This window comes from Lutra lutra, chromosome 12 (genome assembly GCF_902655055.1).
Source record: "Lutra lutra chromosome 12, mLutLut1.2, whole genome shotgun sequence".
Classification (NCBI taxonomy): domain Eukaryota; kingdom Metazoa; phylum Chordata; class Mammalia; order Carnivora; family Mustelidae; genus Lutra; species Lutra lutra.
Window position 1 is genome coordinate 15894565 of NC_062289.1, and position 17355 is coordinate 15911919.

The 17355-nt window shown below is 40.2% G+C and overlaps 1 protein-coding gene across 1 annotated transcript; it reads left to right on the top strand.

The window, feature by feature from the left end:
- The first annotated feature begins 15976 nt into the window (after nt 1–15976).
- MC4R (melanocortin 4 receptor) lies at nt 15977–17068 on the top strand. The gene has a single exon (XM_047697734.1). It carries the CDS (start codon nt 16057–16059, stop codon nt 17053–17055), a length of 999 nt encoding a protein of 332 aa, XP_047553690.1. The 5' UTR covers nt 15977–16056; the 3' UTR covers nt 17056–17068.
- The last annotated feature ends 287 nt before the right edge of the window (nt 17069–17355 follow it).

Below are 17355 nucleotides of genomic sequence, written 5' to 3' on the forward strand. Positions count from 1 at the left end.
TAGCACAATGCCTAGCCTATCAGAGATAGTAGATAGTGAATAAGTGAATGAATGAATGAACGAGTAAATGAATGAACGAGTAAAGCTTAAGGAGAAATAAATAATTGTCATGGGTGAGCTTGTATTTCCTCCCCTTGATTCCCTATAAAAGACTTAATTTTTTCTCTAAGTTTTATGGATCTTTGTCTAAACTCACCATTTGGAACTGCCTAGACATACCTAAAAATACCAGGACATACTGTATTATGTCTTAACTTTCAGCCGGATGAAAATTATTAGTATAATTGGCAACTTAAATACTTTCTAGTAAATTGGACTGAATAATCAGTCTTATTAATTTCAGAGTCTCATTTTCTTTCTTAAAACACAGAATCTCTATTTTTAGAAAAATAAAACCCTCTTTAACTGTATCTGGTTCTTTTTTTTTTTTTAAAGATTTTTTAATTATTTATTTGACAGAAAGAGAGAGAGAGATCACAAGTAGGCAGAGCAGCAGGCAGAGAGAGAGGGGGAAGCAGGCTCCCTAACCCTGAGATTATGACCTGAGCCAAAGGCAGAGGCTTAACCCACTGAGCCACCCAGGTACCCCACTGTATATGGTTCTTAATTTTAATTTTTGTTTTAGTTCTTCTCTTTAAAGATGGAAAATATTAACTGAAAAAAATTAAATATTTTATTTGAAATTCACCAAAATAAATAAGCATAAAACACATATAAATAATTTTTCAAGTTACTTTTTGTATGTGTGTAGTTTTTCTGCTTTTGATGGTATGGTCTGTGTTTAACTAAATTTTTGGGAGAGTGTGAAGCTGGAAGATCTCTTCAGATGTACAATTATTATTACTTTTTCAGTAATCAGGTCAGTTACAGGACTCTACATATGTTAAGACAGAAAAGCAGCTGGGCACCAGAGGAAAAATCTATTAAAACATTAAGGTAGTTATCCTGGGCATGGGTGAAAGGCAAATCTATCTCCATATCTGAAATGTTTCAAGTAGGTTTATAAAATATTCCCCCAGAATCCAATGTGCCCCTATAGGTTGGGCTGTAATTAATCTTTCTAGATAATTACTGGCCATATTTTCTATCTTTCCAAACAAATAACACACCAACAAAAGACACCCTAATTGAGTCTGCAGAGGAAACACTTTATCTATAAGAGGCTTTTGCACGTATCCCTTTGAGTTACTATTTTTGTATTTTTGAGTAAATACCCAGTAGTGCAATTGCTACGTTGTAGGGCAGTTCTATTTTTTTTTTCTCTTAAAGATTTTATTTATTTATTTGACAGAGATCACAAGCAGGCAGAGCGAGAGGAGAAAGCAGGCTTTCCGAGGAGCAGAGAGCCGGATGCGGGGCTCGATCCCAGGACCCTGGGATCATGACCTGAGCTGAAGGCAGAGGCTTTAACCCACTGACCCACCCAGGCGCCCCAGGGCAGTCCTATTTTTAACGTTCTGAGGAATCTCCACATTGTTTTCCAGAGTGGCTGCATCAGTTTGCATTCCCAGGAACAGCGCGAGAGGGACCTCCTCTCTCCACATCCTTGACAACACCTGTTGTTTCTTGTATTATTGATTTTAGACATTCTGACAGGTGTGAGGTGATATCTCATCGTAGTGTTGACTTGTGTTTCCCTGGTAATCAGTGATGTTGAGCATTTTTTCATGTGTCTGTTGGCCATTTATATGTCTGTCTTCTTTGGAAAAATGCGTATTCATGTCTTCTGTCCATTTTTTTAATTGGATTATTCATTTTTGGGGTGTTTACTTTTAGAAGTTCTTCATTATTTTGGATATTGACCCTCTATCAGATACGTCATTGGCAAATATTCTCACCCATTCCATAGGCTGCCTTTTAGTTTTGTTGATTGTTTCCTTCACTGTACACAAGGTTTTTCCTTTGACCAAGTCCCAATAGTTTATTTTTGCTTTTGTTTCCCTTCCTTCAGGGACACACACACACAGACACACAGAAGAATATTACTCAGCCATAAAAAGAATGAAATTTTGCCATTTGCAATGAAATGGTTAGAGCTAGAGAGTATAAGTATGAAATGGTTAGAGCTAGAGAGTATAAGGAATTCAGAGAAAGACAAGTATCCTACGATTTTACTCATATATGGAATTTAAGAAATAAATAAGCAAAAGGGAGGGGAGTGAGAGAGAGGAAAACCAAGAAAGAGACTCTTCACTATAGAGAACAAACTGATGGTTACCAGAGGGGGGAGGGATGGGGCACGGGTTAAACTGGCGACAGGGATTAAGGAGGGCACTTGCCGTGATGAGCACGGGGTGACGTACGGAAGTGTTGAATCACCATATTGTACACCTGAAACTGATGTAACATTGAACGTTAGCTAATTGGAATTTAAATGAAAACTTACAAGAGGGTTTTTGCAATGTACATTTTAAACCAAACACTATTATCCTAACAACTTAATGGATGTTTGGGAAGAATTATAAAAGGAACTAGCCTAAAATAACTGTCACAAAAATATATTGCTTCCTGAAGTGAAACAAGATACAAAAGACCTCACTAAAAATCCTTGATTTTTAAAAATCCCATTTTTTACTAGGATTTGTTCATGATACCTCACCTACTCTAAGACAGACTATTTGCAGCTTTAGGTCCTACATTTTCTGTTGCCACACCTCAGCTTACTCCTCTAAGTGGAATCCAAGAGTACAACGGGTCTTTAGGGATCTTCAGAGTAGTCTACTCTGTAGACATGCGGACATTTGTTTTGATAGTAAGAACCCAAGCTCCCTAAAAAAGGGAAACAGCAGGAGTGCCTGGGTGGCTCAGTCAGTTAAGTGTCTGCCTTTGGTTCAGGGTCATGATGTCAGGGTCCTGGGATGGAGTCCTGCTCGGTGGGGAGTCTGCATCCCCCTCTTCTTCTGCCCCTTCCCACCCCCTCCACACTCATGCACTCTCTCTCTAATAAATACATAAAATCTTAAAAAAGAAGAAGAAGAAGAAGAAGAAGAAGAAGAAGAAGAAGAAGAAGAAGAAGAAGAAGAAGAAGAAAGAGAAACAGCAGATAGGAATAGCCACTTGGACACTAATTTGCTGAGATTTGACTTTCCCCGAGTTTCTTCCACTCAAGTTATCACTGCTGTTGAAAGCTGGACCAACCACGTTAAGCCCGTGATCTTAGAATCGCAGACCAAAGAGAGGCAAAACTCCTTTTGTGTGGCTTTCTGACAGGCTGTGAAACAGTGGCAGAGGGCGGAGCAGAGGCGGCAGCCAGGACATCTATACTGGGCACCATCCACAGCGCCTCACGTGCAGCCACCCCTTCCAGTGAGGTTCTGCGGGCCACCACCCCACTGCCTCTGGAAACCTACCCTGTGTCACCTTGTCCCTGTGTCACCTTGTCCCTGTGCCCACCACGGGACCTGGAGATGGCAGCGGACACAGGACAGGTTACTGTCTGTGCTGGCTGGTGGTCTCTGATGTGCTGGGGCATCCAACACCATCTCAGGGATCCAAAGTGGGGCACAGAGAGACCCAGACAGTTAGTGGCAGACACTGAAGGTGCACAGTCCCCGGCAGGTACTGTCAGGGCTGCGCAGGGTCCAAAGACTCAAGTTAGGTTATATAGAAGGCAGAAGTGTGGAATAAGAAACCCAGATAGGGAGAGAGTGATGAAAAGGGGGGATACGGAGAAGAAGCTATGTGGGCTTCAGAACAGACTGACCAGGTAATGGTCCCGACAATAGCAGTTCATTCCTCGATACAGCCTCGCAGTTAAACCCCCTCATTTGAGGTGAGCTGGGCAAAATGCTTTCCTCCTTGTCACCAAACACCAGCCTGCAAAAAATGTGGGCGGGAATAAGCAGCCAACGTTCCGTCTCCAGTTGCTCACACACAGGATCTCAGCAAACGGTCATGCTGACGTCTTACACCTCACTACAGACTTTGCTGCTCTTTTCCCCCTATCCAGGCAAAAATCTAACATGAGGGGTACGCAAGCAATACTACCTCCTGAATCCAGTAAGAAATACATAGTCAGACACATACTGAGCTTAAAGGAGAGAGGACACTTGATATATTCTTTAAGTTACTTATGAATTTTTTTTAAAGATTTTATTTATTTATTTGAGAGAGAGTGTGAGAGAGAATATGAAGGGGGGAGAAGGTCAGAGAGAGGCAGACTCCCCATGGAGTTGGGAGTCTGATGCAGGACATGATCCCGAGACTCAGGGATCATGACCTGAGCTGAAGGCAGTCGCTTAACCAACTGAGCCACCCAGGCGCCCCGTTACTTATGAAATTTTAACGATGTGAAGACCTCCTAGCCAAAAGCAAAGAAACTTGAAATAAACATAATTTATAAACGAAATTTCAAGATGTGTTTGTTAGGTGTTGCAGGACCTCCCAGGGAATCTCAGAGAGTCTAAACCTCTCACGTACTTGAAATGACAAAACTCACCACTTGACTTCACAAAACAGTCCATGGGCATTTGAGGATATTTTCTTATAACATCACTGTGAGTAACATTGCTGCTTCTCTTCTTTGTAACATGAGATAAACTTAGTTGTTTTACAGTATCTTATTTTGCAAGTCACTGGAAAAGCCAAGATTCTGGTAGGTACTATTGTACAAAACTCACCTCTGTTTTACCAGATGTAATTTAAAGCAGAAAAATAGCAAAAACACCATCACAGTCATGCTATTCCAAGAAAATTCAAATGTACAAAACCAGAAATGGAGGAATGCCAAGTTTTATTACAAATTTGTTTGTTATAGTTTTTTTTTTTTTTTAAGTAGAAGCTCACCTATAATATCTGAACAGATTATTTATTAACAGAAAAGTTGGGGCAGGGAAAGGTAGAAGCTTCTTTCAATTTAAAAGCATTAAAAATTCAGAATCAATTCAAATTTAATCAGAAAATGCAATTTATATGAAATCTTCTGAGACTGTATACACTACACATAGAAAACCATAACTCTAAATAAATATTAGGTTTTTAGAATATTCATTGGTGAAAGCTTAATGAAGCAAGGCATTTTCTATCTCCCCAGGAAGGCAAGAAAAGCTTTAAGTAGCCTCCTATTCTCCTCCCACACCCCAATTTAAGGAAAACCCACTGAAAAGCAAGAATGAGATTTTCCCAAATGACCCGCTGGTACAAAGACCACATCAGGTTTCTTGTAAAGGAAGATTCATCCACGGATTTTGATTACTACCATGCAGCAAACCTCCAGGTGTCCATTTACATGTAAGCAAATGAGCCCACTTGGGTGTATGACTGTAACCTACATGTTATTAAGCACGAAACCATTAAACAATACCACTCTCAACTACAGCTGTGCCGAAAACAGAAGTTTAATGATACCTAAGTATCATGGTCTGTTTGCACATAAGGAGACATTGTTTCCGTGCCCACACAAAGAAGAAATCAAATTTTGTAACTAAAAGTGTCTTTAGGGGCACCTGGGTGGCTCAGTTGGTTGGGCTACTGACTCTTGATTTCCCCTCAGGTCCTGATCTCAGGATTGTAAGACTGAGCCCTGAGTCAGGTTCCACACTCAGCAGAGTCTGCTTGAGAGTCTCTCTCTCCCTTTCCCTCCATCCTTCTTCCCACTCTCCCTTTCTTGAAAAAAAAAAAAAAAAAAAAGTGTCTTTAAAAAGGAAAGCACTATCAGTGTGCAGAAATGGTGCAGTCTGCAGAATATACAATCCCCAGCTAGAGTAGAGAGCCACAAAAATCTTAAGTTGGAAAAATGTAAAATAAATATAATTAATGCTTATATAGCATTTACTCTGTGCAAGACGTTATACATGTTAACTCACTTATTTCTCATGGTAACCTTTGAAATTTTTATTGCAACCTTACAGAGAGGAAACTGACACATACACTTAAAAATGTTTACACATGGGGCGCCTGGGTGGCTCTGTGGGTTAAGCCGCTGCCTTCGGCTCAGGTCATCATCTCAGAATCCTGGGATCGAGCCCCGCATCGGGCTCTCTGCTCAGCGGGGAGCCTGCTTCCTCCTCTCTCTCTGCCTGCCTCTCTGCCTGCTTGTGATCTCTCTGTCAAATAAATAAATAAAATCTTTTAAAAAAAATGTTTACACATACACACAAATATAAAGTTATTAAAATTGACCTAAATAGCCTTGTTATTTTATTTATTTATTTTTGTCAGAATAGCCATGTTATTTTAAAATTCTTAGAATTACCGAGAATTTGCTGATCTGATAGGAATTATATGTTTATGTTCTTACGTTCAAATGTTTTGATCAGTAGAGATAGGTGAATAAAACAGATTCCAAAAAGAACCACAATGATTCAGAAAAAAAAAAAAAGAACAAGTTCTGATCTCCCTGGATGGCTCTGAGGGTTTTGCACCTGCGGCCACCTTCTCTCCTTTAAACCCATTATTCTCTGATAGTCCGGTGACTCTCCCCGGTCCTCCTTCTGCCCCTCTGATGACTCTTTAGTCTCCATGGCAGCCGCAAGAGTGCACCCACAGCCCTCCAACTATAGGGAGCTTAACCCACCTCGGGCCCCAGCAATCACCCTCCAAAATCTATTGCCACATTTGCTCCGAGGTCATGCTTTCCACAGGCTGCTTCCTGCCAGTAACTGAGCGCAGTGGGGACACTAAATCAGGCCCATCACTGGGAGTCACAGGACGCTTCTGAAGGGCAGCTCTAATGCAAGCGTTACCCGGGAGGTGTTGCCAACCTTCCTCAGACTTCAGGGCAGATCTATGATGCTTTCCCCCCGCCCTTCTTCCCTCTCTCTCTCTCCTCACTCAAGGTCAGGCTTGCCCTGTGATGGGACAGCTTCTTCTGGCTCTCTCCCCATTTTTTTTTTCCTCTCAGTCATTTGCTCAGTAAAATCCACACTTTTAGTCCTACCTTGGTACCCTCTTCCCAGAAGACCCAGACTAACACAGTCTCTTTTGTCTACATTTCTTACATTTGCCTCCTAAGTACATGGGTCCCCTGTGATTCTGTTCATGGTTCTCTTTTTTCCCCTTTCCTGGTAGAAGCCAACAGGTTCCAGTATAGCCTGTATCTATGGAAGCCAAAATATGTGTCTCTACACTAAATTATTCTTCTGGGCTCCATACTCATCTTCACTAAGTGGGTATCTCCATTTAGATGTCTCAAAAGCACTTCATATTCAAAATTTTAACAACTAAATGTAAATTTTGTCTCATAAGAGGATTTCTTCTTCATTATTCCTTAAACAATCCTAATTCAGTGCAGAAAACAGACATATTCTCAGTGTATCAGCTAGCGGGGGACTTAATACAGGCAAAAGGGGCTCACAAATATTTTGGAATGGTTATGGACCATTCTACTGCTTTCCAAGTTCACACCACTTGAGCTGCAAGGCATCTGTTAGGAGACAGTTGCTGCTCCTGTTCTCCCTGATTCACAAATCGGGTGGCCTGCCACCTGAAGGTGGGGCCACCTGATGCCAAAATTCACCTCCACCAGATCCTTCTAAGGCTTCGGGAGGTGACTTCTGTCTCACTTATGCTTTCCAAAACTCTTACGAATATATCTGATCGGGAAAAACTAATTCACATACAGAATGCAGACGACAAAGGGACTGACAGTCCAGATCTTAGCTTTCTGAACTCCAAACTGAAGGAGGCTCAAGTGGAAATTGAAACAGCCAATCCATCTACGCCCACCTAATCACTCGAGCCAAAAAGTGAAGGCATTAAGGATTTCTTGCTTTTCCTCATTCCATTCATGACCGATCAGCAGTCTTATCTGCAGCGAAACTGCTCCTGGCTTGCCTTGGCTCTTCACAGACTCCTACTTGGGCTTCTGTAAGAACATCTTAGTAGTTACCCAATATTATCTTGACTCCCTGCCTTTATATTCATAATTCCACTCTATGCTGTCCTAAATTTTATTATGGTATTCCTTCAGTCTTGAAGCTCTTTATCCTGAAGGCGATGGGGAGTCATTCAAGGTTCTTAAGGATCGTAGTAGAGGCCAAGGAAGTAAAGTCCTAATCCCCCAGGCGTGACAGGCAAAGCAGCAGATGACACCCTGCTAACATCCCCAGACTCATTGCTGTGCCCCATGTTGGTGTGCTCTAGCCGTGCCAAAGTACTTGCCATTCCCCGAATCTGCAATATTACTTCTCACAAGTGTGTGCTGAAGTTATTCCCTCTACCTAGAATTCTTGCCCTCTCCACCTCTCACCCAGCTAAATCCTATCTTCCCCCAATTCTCATCTCAATAAAACACCTCCAATGAGCAAGACCAACACACGCACAGATTATTTCTATTAATTAATATCAGTAGAGCACTGTCACAATATGAAGGAATTATTAGCTTACAATTACGTCTACCCATTTAGATGATATCTACACCGAAGTTCCTAGATGGCAGATCGCACGCCTTATTTGCCTCTATATTTGGAAAACAGTAGGTGCTCAGTAAAATATTGGTTGCAGGAAGGAAGGCAGATTAAGCAAACTGGAAAGAGGTTTAAGAGAAAAGCAGGAAAACCATACAGAGGCTATTGTTATAAGCCAAATGAGAGTGATTTTTTAAAAGAAAAATTTCTTATACTTTGAGACAAATTTATGTTTTATAATATCAGTTTTATAAAGAATAACATTTTAATAATATTTTGTTAGGAGTAAAAGTATTTTAATGAAAGTTATTATATTATCTTAGTGTTATCTAATTTTGAAAGGTTTGAACACAACAGTATATTTAAGTTGACACAATAGAGAACTATACTTGTTGTCTATTAAAAATAATAATAAACAGGGGCACCTGGGTGGTACAGTCACTTAAGCATCTGACTCTTGGTTTCAGCTCAGGTTGTGATCCTAGGGTCAGGAGATTGAGCCTGTAAGAGGCTCTGTGCTCAGCAAGGAGTCTGCTTATAACTCTCTCCCTCTGCCCTGCCCACCACTCTCTCTGTCTCTCTAAAATAAATAAATAAATCTTTAAATAATAATAATAATAATAAATAATGAACAACCAAAAAATGTATTTCAGTCCATATAATATTTATAGAACTCTTAAAATATATGATAAATATCATAATCTAAAAAGGAAGATTATAATAAAAATAACAATAAATAATGAACATAGATTTCAAACAAAAAGTGTATTTCAATCCATATAATATTTAGAACTCTTAAAATATATGATAAATATCATAATCTAAAAAGGAAGATTATTTTTTATTATATAACAGGCAATAAAATATTAAGTATTCAGCTAATGTTATACATTCTATTGCCTAAAATAAGAACGTCTATCTATCTATAGCATATACATTCTAAATTGATTTTACTAGGACATTCTATGTAGAAACAACAGTTACATAACCTGGGAGAAGGATACACATCAGCCTGTAGACATAAGAGATATGTTGTTATAAATAAGGATTCTATTTCATAGTACATATGGTAACAAACACTTTTAAATATGAATTTTGTAGTCAGAATAATTTGTTCTATGTGAATGTTTCCCAAACTGTATATTCCAATACATGCTACTTTTACTTTTTTTTCCCAGTTTTTATTTAAATTCCAGTTAGTTAACAGACAGTGTCGTATTGGATTTAGGTGTCTAGTATGGTGGTTTAACACTTCCTTACATCACCCTGTGCTCAGAATTCACGTTACATTTAGCTCCGTCGGAATGTGATGTATGTAATCTAAACTCAAAGCGCCCTGCAAAATCCTATAAAACAACAATAGGGTTTATGGGAAAAAATACGGATAGATACACAACATGCATAGACTAGGGTTTATGGGAAAAAATACGGATAGATACACAACACGCATAGACTTCATCAGGGCTACACCAAATAAAAGAGAGAAAGGAACTTCATGAAAAGAGCAGAGCAGTTTTACACACGTTAAACATACAGAAGCCTGCAAGAAATATGAAGTTTTACCTGGAAAAAGACCTTCAGTTCCCTTGAGGAAGTGAGATTCAAAAGGGTTACAGCTGTGAGTTAGCTCGCAATGGTAGAGGGATTATTGGAAATCTCTCAAAAAAACTGTGATAGGGGCGCCTGGGTGGCTCAGTGGGTTAAGCCGCTGCCTTCGGCTCAGGTCATGATCTCAGAGTCCTGGGATCGAGCCCCGCATTGGGCTCTCCACTCAGCAGGGAGCCTGCTTCCTCCTCTCTGCCTGCCTCTCTGCCTGCTTGTGATCTCTCTGTCAAATAAATAAAATCTTAAAAAAAAAAAAAACTGTGATAGCTGCAAGGAGCATTGGGCTTCTTCACATATGCAGTGAGCTGAGGGAGTGGTAAATACTTGAGTGTGTTTGTTGTTCGTGCCCCGTGTGTCTTGGTTCACGTAGGTGCCGTCTGCCACAGTCACCTATTGTTTCCACTGTATAAACTGTGCAAAAACAAACTCAAAAATTTGTGTTGTGCTCAAAATGTTCCCTGATACATCAGCTGGGTTTGGGGCAAAAACGCCTTTTTGAAATGAGCACAACAGCTGAACTGAGTATAATGGGTACATGAAAAATAAAAGTGAGAGAAGGTAGCGTCTACGTTCAAATAAGTTGAGAAGATAAGCGGATTAAGCCGTAGTGAATTTTTTGCTAGAAAGAAATTTCATAAACTTTATAAGCTAATGTAAATTCTGAAACTTTAAGAAGGCAGTGAGTTGGCAATATTTTCCAAAATTACTTGACCTTGGAATCTCCCCTGTTATTTTGCAGGGGAAAAAAAAAAAAAACATAAATGTCTCCTAAAAATGGTAGTCCATTCAGCACAGTTTAATAAATACTTCTCTTTGGTAATGTTTCATATTTATTGTTATTAAATATAAAATAAGGATTTCATTCATAAGAGAAATATATTATGATCTAACTCAATTTTGCATGTGTTAAAAGAAGAACTCTGCAATAAATTTTTAAAAACACCATTAATGTGTCTTACATTGCTGGCTGTATTTCTTCTGGCTCATAGAGAACGAAACTATGGCAGGCAATTAAAATGCCTCCTTGGAGGTGACGAAATGTCATTTTTCAGCATGATTAACCATATAATCAAGGTTTTATAAATCTGAACCCAAATAATTAAATTTGAGATATTAACTGCATATGGTTCTTCTGAGATTTTTAGTGTGATCCTGGTCTCTAAAGTTTTTTTTTTTTTTTTTTTTTTTGGTAAAAAGTTAAAAGAGGGGCTTCTGGGTGGCTCAGTTGGTCAAGCATCCAACTCTCAGTTTCAGCTCAGGTAGTGATCTCACAGTCATGAGATCAACCCCCATTTGGTGCTCTGTGCTCTCCATGGGGTCTGCTCCAGATTGTCTCTCCCTCTCCCTCCCCCTCTACCTCTTCCACTGTTCACCCTCTTTCTCTCTTAAATAAATAAATATAATCTTAAAAAGCTAAGGGGTGCCTGGATGGCTCAGTGGGTTAAAGCCTCTGCCTTCAGCTCAGGTCATGATCCCAGGGTTGAGCCCCACATCAGGCTCTCTACTTGACAGTGAGCCTGCTTCCCCCTCTCTCTGCCTGTCTCTCTGCCTACTTCTGGTCTCTGTCAAATAAATAAATAAAATCTTTAAAAAAAAATAAAGCTCCTCGTTTAAAAAAAAAAAGCTAAAAGGAAGTGGGTTTTATTTTTGATCACCAATTTTCAGCTATTATATAATTCTATATAAATCACACAATATATAAAAGTAAGTTTTACAAAGTAAGGAGGATTGTGCATTTACAATATAGGAGAAGCGCATTCCATGCAGCAGGAATAGAGGAAACTCATGGGAAAATTCCTAATGTGGGTGTCAGCTAGCACAGGAGTTTGACTACAGTTGGGTTTCCACGAAGGCAAATAGTGAGAAGGGAGTTTGGTGAAGAGAAAAAGAGGAGTCAGACACCGGCGGAAATGGAAGATATTTTACAAGTGATTACACGTGGTGATTTTTGAGAAAGATGGACAAATCAAAGATACTCTGAATTTTAAGCCACTCAAACGAACAATGATGCTACTAGCAGAAGTAAGTAGCACAAAATGAAGAGCTGACTCAGGAAAAAGATTATACAGAGTTGACTATATGATGCTTAAACATTTCAATAGATTTCTTCCCTGTTGCTTCTATATTAGGTAATTCACTCTTTGCATAAATCCAAAACAAAAGAAAGAAAGGATTTCCATGTAATTTAGGTTTGATCCTTATAAGTAGCTCCAGTAAAAAGTTTTAAAGTCAAGGTAATTAATGCTGGCTGTTGTAATAGAGAACACCAATATTTCACAGCAGCTTAACAACGGTGATATTTACAGCTTGCTCAAATCACAGTTCCCTGTAGCTGGCGGGCTAGACTGGGCGGTGGCGGGGGGGGGGGGGGGGGAGTTGGAGAAGTGAGCTCTGCTCTGCCCAGTTATTCAGAAACAGGCTCCTTCCATGATGTCATTCTGCCATCTACAACTTGAGACCCCACGGACCTTCTGCAGCTCTCTATCAATGAGAGGGAAAAAGTGTGTAGGTTCATAGGGGAGCTAGCGTAATGTGCATCACCTCTACTCATATTGCATTAGCTAGAATTCAGTCACAAGAATCCCTGAATCCTAGGGATGACTGGAAGATACTGATTTAGCTCAGTGCTCAGAATGATACATAGCATTGTCTCTGCCACAAAACAGAAAGAAGATAAAGTCCCTACCTATATAATTGAGAACTTCAAATGAATCTTGGAATAATTCTTTCTTTTTCCCCTATTATTAGTAGCCACGAACCATACAAAGTTAAAGCCGGCAATGGTCATAACAAGAAAAGGACATTATATCAAATTTTATAACCTGAAGCTTAATTAATTTGTAACTTTGCCACTATCTTTCAAACTTAGCTTAAACAAAACATTCAGAAACTCTAATAACTAACATTTACTGGTCTCAGCTAGAACAAGTGAAGTTGCTAAGGTACGTGTGCATTTAATTGACAAAACTTTCAATTATGGAGGTAGCTTCACTGCCCTAAAAAAAAAAGTTCTAATTTCTTCACAACCTCACCAATATTTGTTATCTTTTGGGGATTTTTTTTTGGTCTTTTTTTTTTTTTTAAATGGTAGCCATCCTAACAGGTGTGTGTAATGGGCTATCTCCTTGTGGTTTTGACCTCCATTTTCTGATAAATTGTTGAGCACCTTTTCATATACTTGGTGGCCATTTGTATATCTTCTTTGGATAAATATCTATCCAAGTCATTTGACCCTTTTTATTTTATTATATTTTGTTTTTTAAATTTTTTAAAAATTTATTTGAGTATAGTTGACATATGATGTTATATTTATGTATATATATAACATATGATGTTATATATATATATATACAGCACAGTGATTCTCCATTTGCATACCTCACATTGCACTCACAAGTGTAGCTCCCATCTGTCACCAGAAAAGCTATTACAGTATCTTTGACTGTATTCCCTAGGTTATGCCTTTCATTCCCATGACTTTATTTACTCCGTAATTGAAAGCCTGCTATCTCCTACTCCCCTCCACCCATATTACCCATCTCTCCTTCCCTCTTCCCTCTGGCAACCATCAGTTTATTTTCTGTATTTATAGATGTGATTCTGACTTTGCCCATTTTTTTTTTAATTTTAAAAGATTTTATTTATTTATTTGAGAGACAGAGATCACAAGAAGGCAGAGAAGCAGGCAGAGAGAGAAGAGGAAGCAGGCTCCTTGCTAAGCAGAGAGCCTGATGCGGGGCTCGATCCCAGGACCCTGGGATCACGACCTGAGCTGAAGGCAGAGGCTTTAACCCACTGAGCCTCCCAGGCGCCCCTGACTTTGCCCATTTTTAAATAGAGTTAGTTTCATTTGGCTGGCTAGTAGGTTTTGTTTTTATTTTTTTGCTATTCAGTTGTAAGACATTCTTATATATATATATATATTTTTTTTTTATTAATTTTATTTTATTTATTTTTTTTAAAGACTTTACTTATTTATCTGACAGAGAGAGATCACAAGTAGGCAGAGAGGCAGGCAGAGAGAGAGGAGGAAGCAGGCTCCCTGCTGAGCAGAGAGTCCGATTCGGGGCTCGATCCCAGGACCCTGAGATCATGACCTGAGCCGAAGGCAGTGGCTTAACCCACTGAGCCACCCAGGTGCCCCTAATTTTATTTTTTTAAACATATATTTTTATCCCCAGGGGTACAGGTCTGTGAATCGCCAGGTTTACACATTTCACAGCACTCACCATAGCACATGCCCTCCCCAATGTTCATAACCCCACCCCCCTCTCCCCTCCCCCCATCAACCCTCAGTTTGTTTTGTGAGATTAAGAGTCACTTATGGTTTGTCTCCCTCCCAATCCCATCTTGTTTCATTTACTCTTCTAGAAACATTCTTATATATTTTGAATATTAACCTCTTCAAATAGATGGTTTGCAAACACCTTCTCCCATTCTGCAAGTTGCCTTTTCACTCTGGTTGTTTCCTTTGTTGTTCAGAATCTTTTTAATTTGATGTAATCCCACCCGTCAATTTTTGGTTTGTTATCTTAACTCTTGGCGTTAAATCCAAGAGATCATTGCTAAGGCCACTGCCAAGGAACCATTGCCCAATGGGTATAAAGCTGCAGTTATGTTAAGAATGGATGTCTGGCTGTCTACTGTACAACATGGTGCCTATTGTTAATAATATGGTATCACATACTTTAAAACACATTAAGAGGGTAGATCTTGTGGTAAGTGTTCTTACCACAAAACTAATAAACAAAAAAACAGACAAACACATCTATCATTACACAAGGAAAATGTTGGAGGTGGTGAATAGGTTTAGGACCTTGATTGTGGTGATAGTTATCATGGGTGGAGGCATTTGTCCAAACTCATTAAAATATACATTAAATATGTACAATATTTCATTATATCAGTCACATCTCAAAATTAAAAACTGAGTTTTGCCAAATTATCAAATTTTTCCTTTTGAGTTCAGAGTAAATAGAGTTGATATTAATGCCACATGGTGTTTAAATATCATGAATAAAAAGAAAACTTTCCCAGCCATGATAATAGAAACTCCTCAATGGAGAAATACCAAATATCAGTGCATAAAATATGAGCCCCATCTTGAACCCTTTGAAAAACTGTAGCTCTACCTACAGGAGTTCCCCATTCGGAGCATAGTGTACCTGTATCATCAAATATCCTCCCTGTGTTTCAGGTATTTTAAATTGAAGCATTCGTTCATGGATTCTTAATTCAAAGCAATTGAGAGGAAACAAATTCAATATCCTGACCACAAAGGCAGTGTACCTATTTCAGGAACATCCACGCCCAGGCGGACACACACACACACACACACACACACACACACACACACACACACGTGTCTCTCTTTGAAGCAGGAATAAACCTGGGGTGGCTGGCTTGTGGTGACATCAAAGAATGGCCTTTAGGGAGCAAGTCGTTTCCCTTGAAAACATGACAAGGAAAATCCAGTCTCTGTCCTCCTGCCAGCTTCCCTGCTCCGCAAGCTTCTGCGTCTGATTCGGTGTTGCCCTGCAGTTTGTATCTCTGAACATCACCGGTGCCTCACAGACTTCCAGCGCATCTGGATTGGCCGGGGGGAAGCAGAGGAGGAGCCACTCGGAGCATTTTTTTTCCCCTCACACATCATAAAATCAGCAGCAGCTACTAACACTCAAAGCAACGCTTCAGGTTGGAACTAAGACCTCCGAGAGGCAGCCCACGTGAACACGTGCACACAGATTCAGCTCCTAGTGGCACAGCAGCTACTACGAGCATGATTTTTAAAGGACCCGACTGAATGCCTAAGACTAAAGTTAAGGTGGGCGTGAGGACAAAAAAGCAAAGAGCGGACTCTTTGAACTGAGAATGAGCATTTCGGAAGCCTAAGCTTTGAAAGTGCAGGGGCTCAGAGCTGTCCAGGGAAGGCAGGAAAAGCTCCGTTTCCAGCCTTTGGAGCACGTGACACTGACTTACAACGGGCATGCCAGTTTCAGCCTCAGAACTTTTGGTCGGACAAAGGTGTGGAGAAAATCCCTGAGGCTACCTGACCTGAGAGAGATCGAAGCAGTGTCCGGGGGGATCTGCACCCACTCGGGGCACGATGAACTTCACTGTCCACCACGGCATGCACGCTTCTCTCCACTTCTGGAACCGCAGCACCTACGGACAGCACGCCAACGCCAGTGAGTCCCTTGGCAAAGGCTACTCTGATGGAGGGTGCTATGAGCAACTTTTTGTCTCTCCAGAGGTGTTTGTGACTCTGGGGGTCATAAGCTTGTTGGAGAATATTCTGGTGATCGTGGCAATAGCCAAGAACAAGAATCTGCATTCACCCATGTACTTTTTCATCTGTAGCCTGGCTGTGGCTGATATGTTGGTGAGTGTCTCCAACGGCTCAGAAACCATTGTCATCACCCTGTTAAACAGCACCGATACGGACGCACAGAGTTTCACCGTGAATATTGATAATGTCATTGACTCGGTGATCTGTAGCTCCTTGCTTGCATCGATTTGCAGCCTGCTTTCCATTGCAGTGGACAGGTACTTTACCATCTTTTATGCTCTCCAGTACCATAACATCATGACGGTTAGGCGGGTTGGGATCATCATAAGTTGTATCTGGGCAGCCTGCACGGTCTCGGGCATTCTGTTCATCATCTACTCGGACAGCAGTGCTGTTATCATCTGTCTCATCACAATGTTCTTTACCATGTTGGCTCTCATGGCTTCTCTCTATGTCCACATGTTCCTCATGGCCAGACTGCATATTAAGAGAATCGCGGTCCTCCCGGGCACTGGCGCCATCCGCCAAGGGGCCAACATGAAGGGTGCAATCACCTTGACCATACTGATTGGAGTCTTTGTTGTTTGCTGGGCCCCCTTCTTCCTCCACTTAATATTCTACATCTCTTGTCCTCAGAACCCATACTGTGTGTGTTTCATGTCTCACTTTAACTTGTATCTCATCCTGATCATGTGTAACTCCATCATCGACCCTCTAATTTATGCACTCCGGAGCCAAGAACTGAGGAAAACCTTCAAAGAGATCATCTGCTGCTATCCCCTAGGTGGGCTTTGTGATTTGTCTAGCAGATATTAAATGCGGACAGAGGAGGTACTAAAAACATGCATCAGAGACTTCTTCACTCTCCCACAACCTGAACAATGTGTTTCAACAACAGCTGCTTCTTCTGTGTAAGGCATGAGTTGAGAAAATCTATTGCCTAAATTTAACTTTATGATATTTTGATATGAAAAAAAAAATGCCTAGTCTCTGTTCATTTCTAATGTCATGCTACTTTTTGGCTTACAGTGTTAATGCATTTAGAGGTTGTAGGCACTATTAGTTTATAGACAAGAAAAAAGCTCTTATTAAAAGCATAACAATGTTTCTTGTAAT

Bases quoted from the DNA above. Each gene is read 5' to 3' on its own strand.
- MC4R (XM_047697734.1), top strand. From the start codon at position 16,057: ATGAACTTCACTGTCCACCACGGCATGCACGCTTCTCTCCACTTCTGG.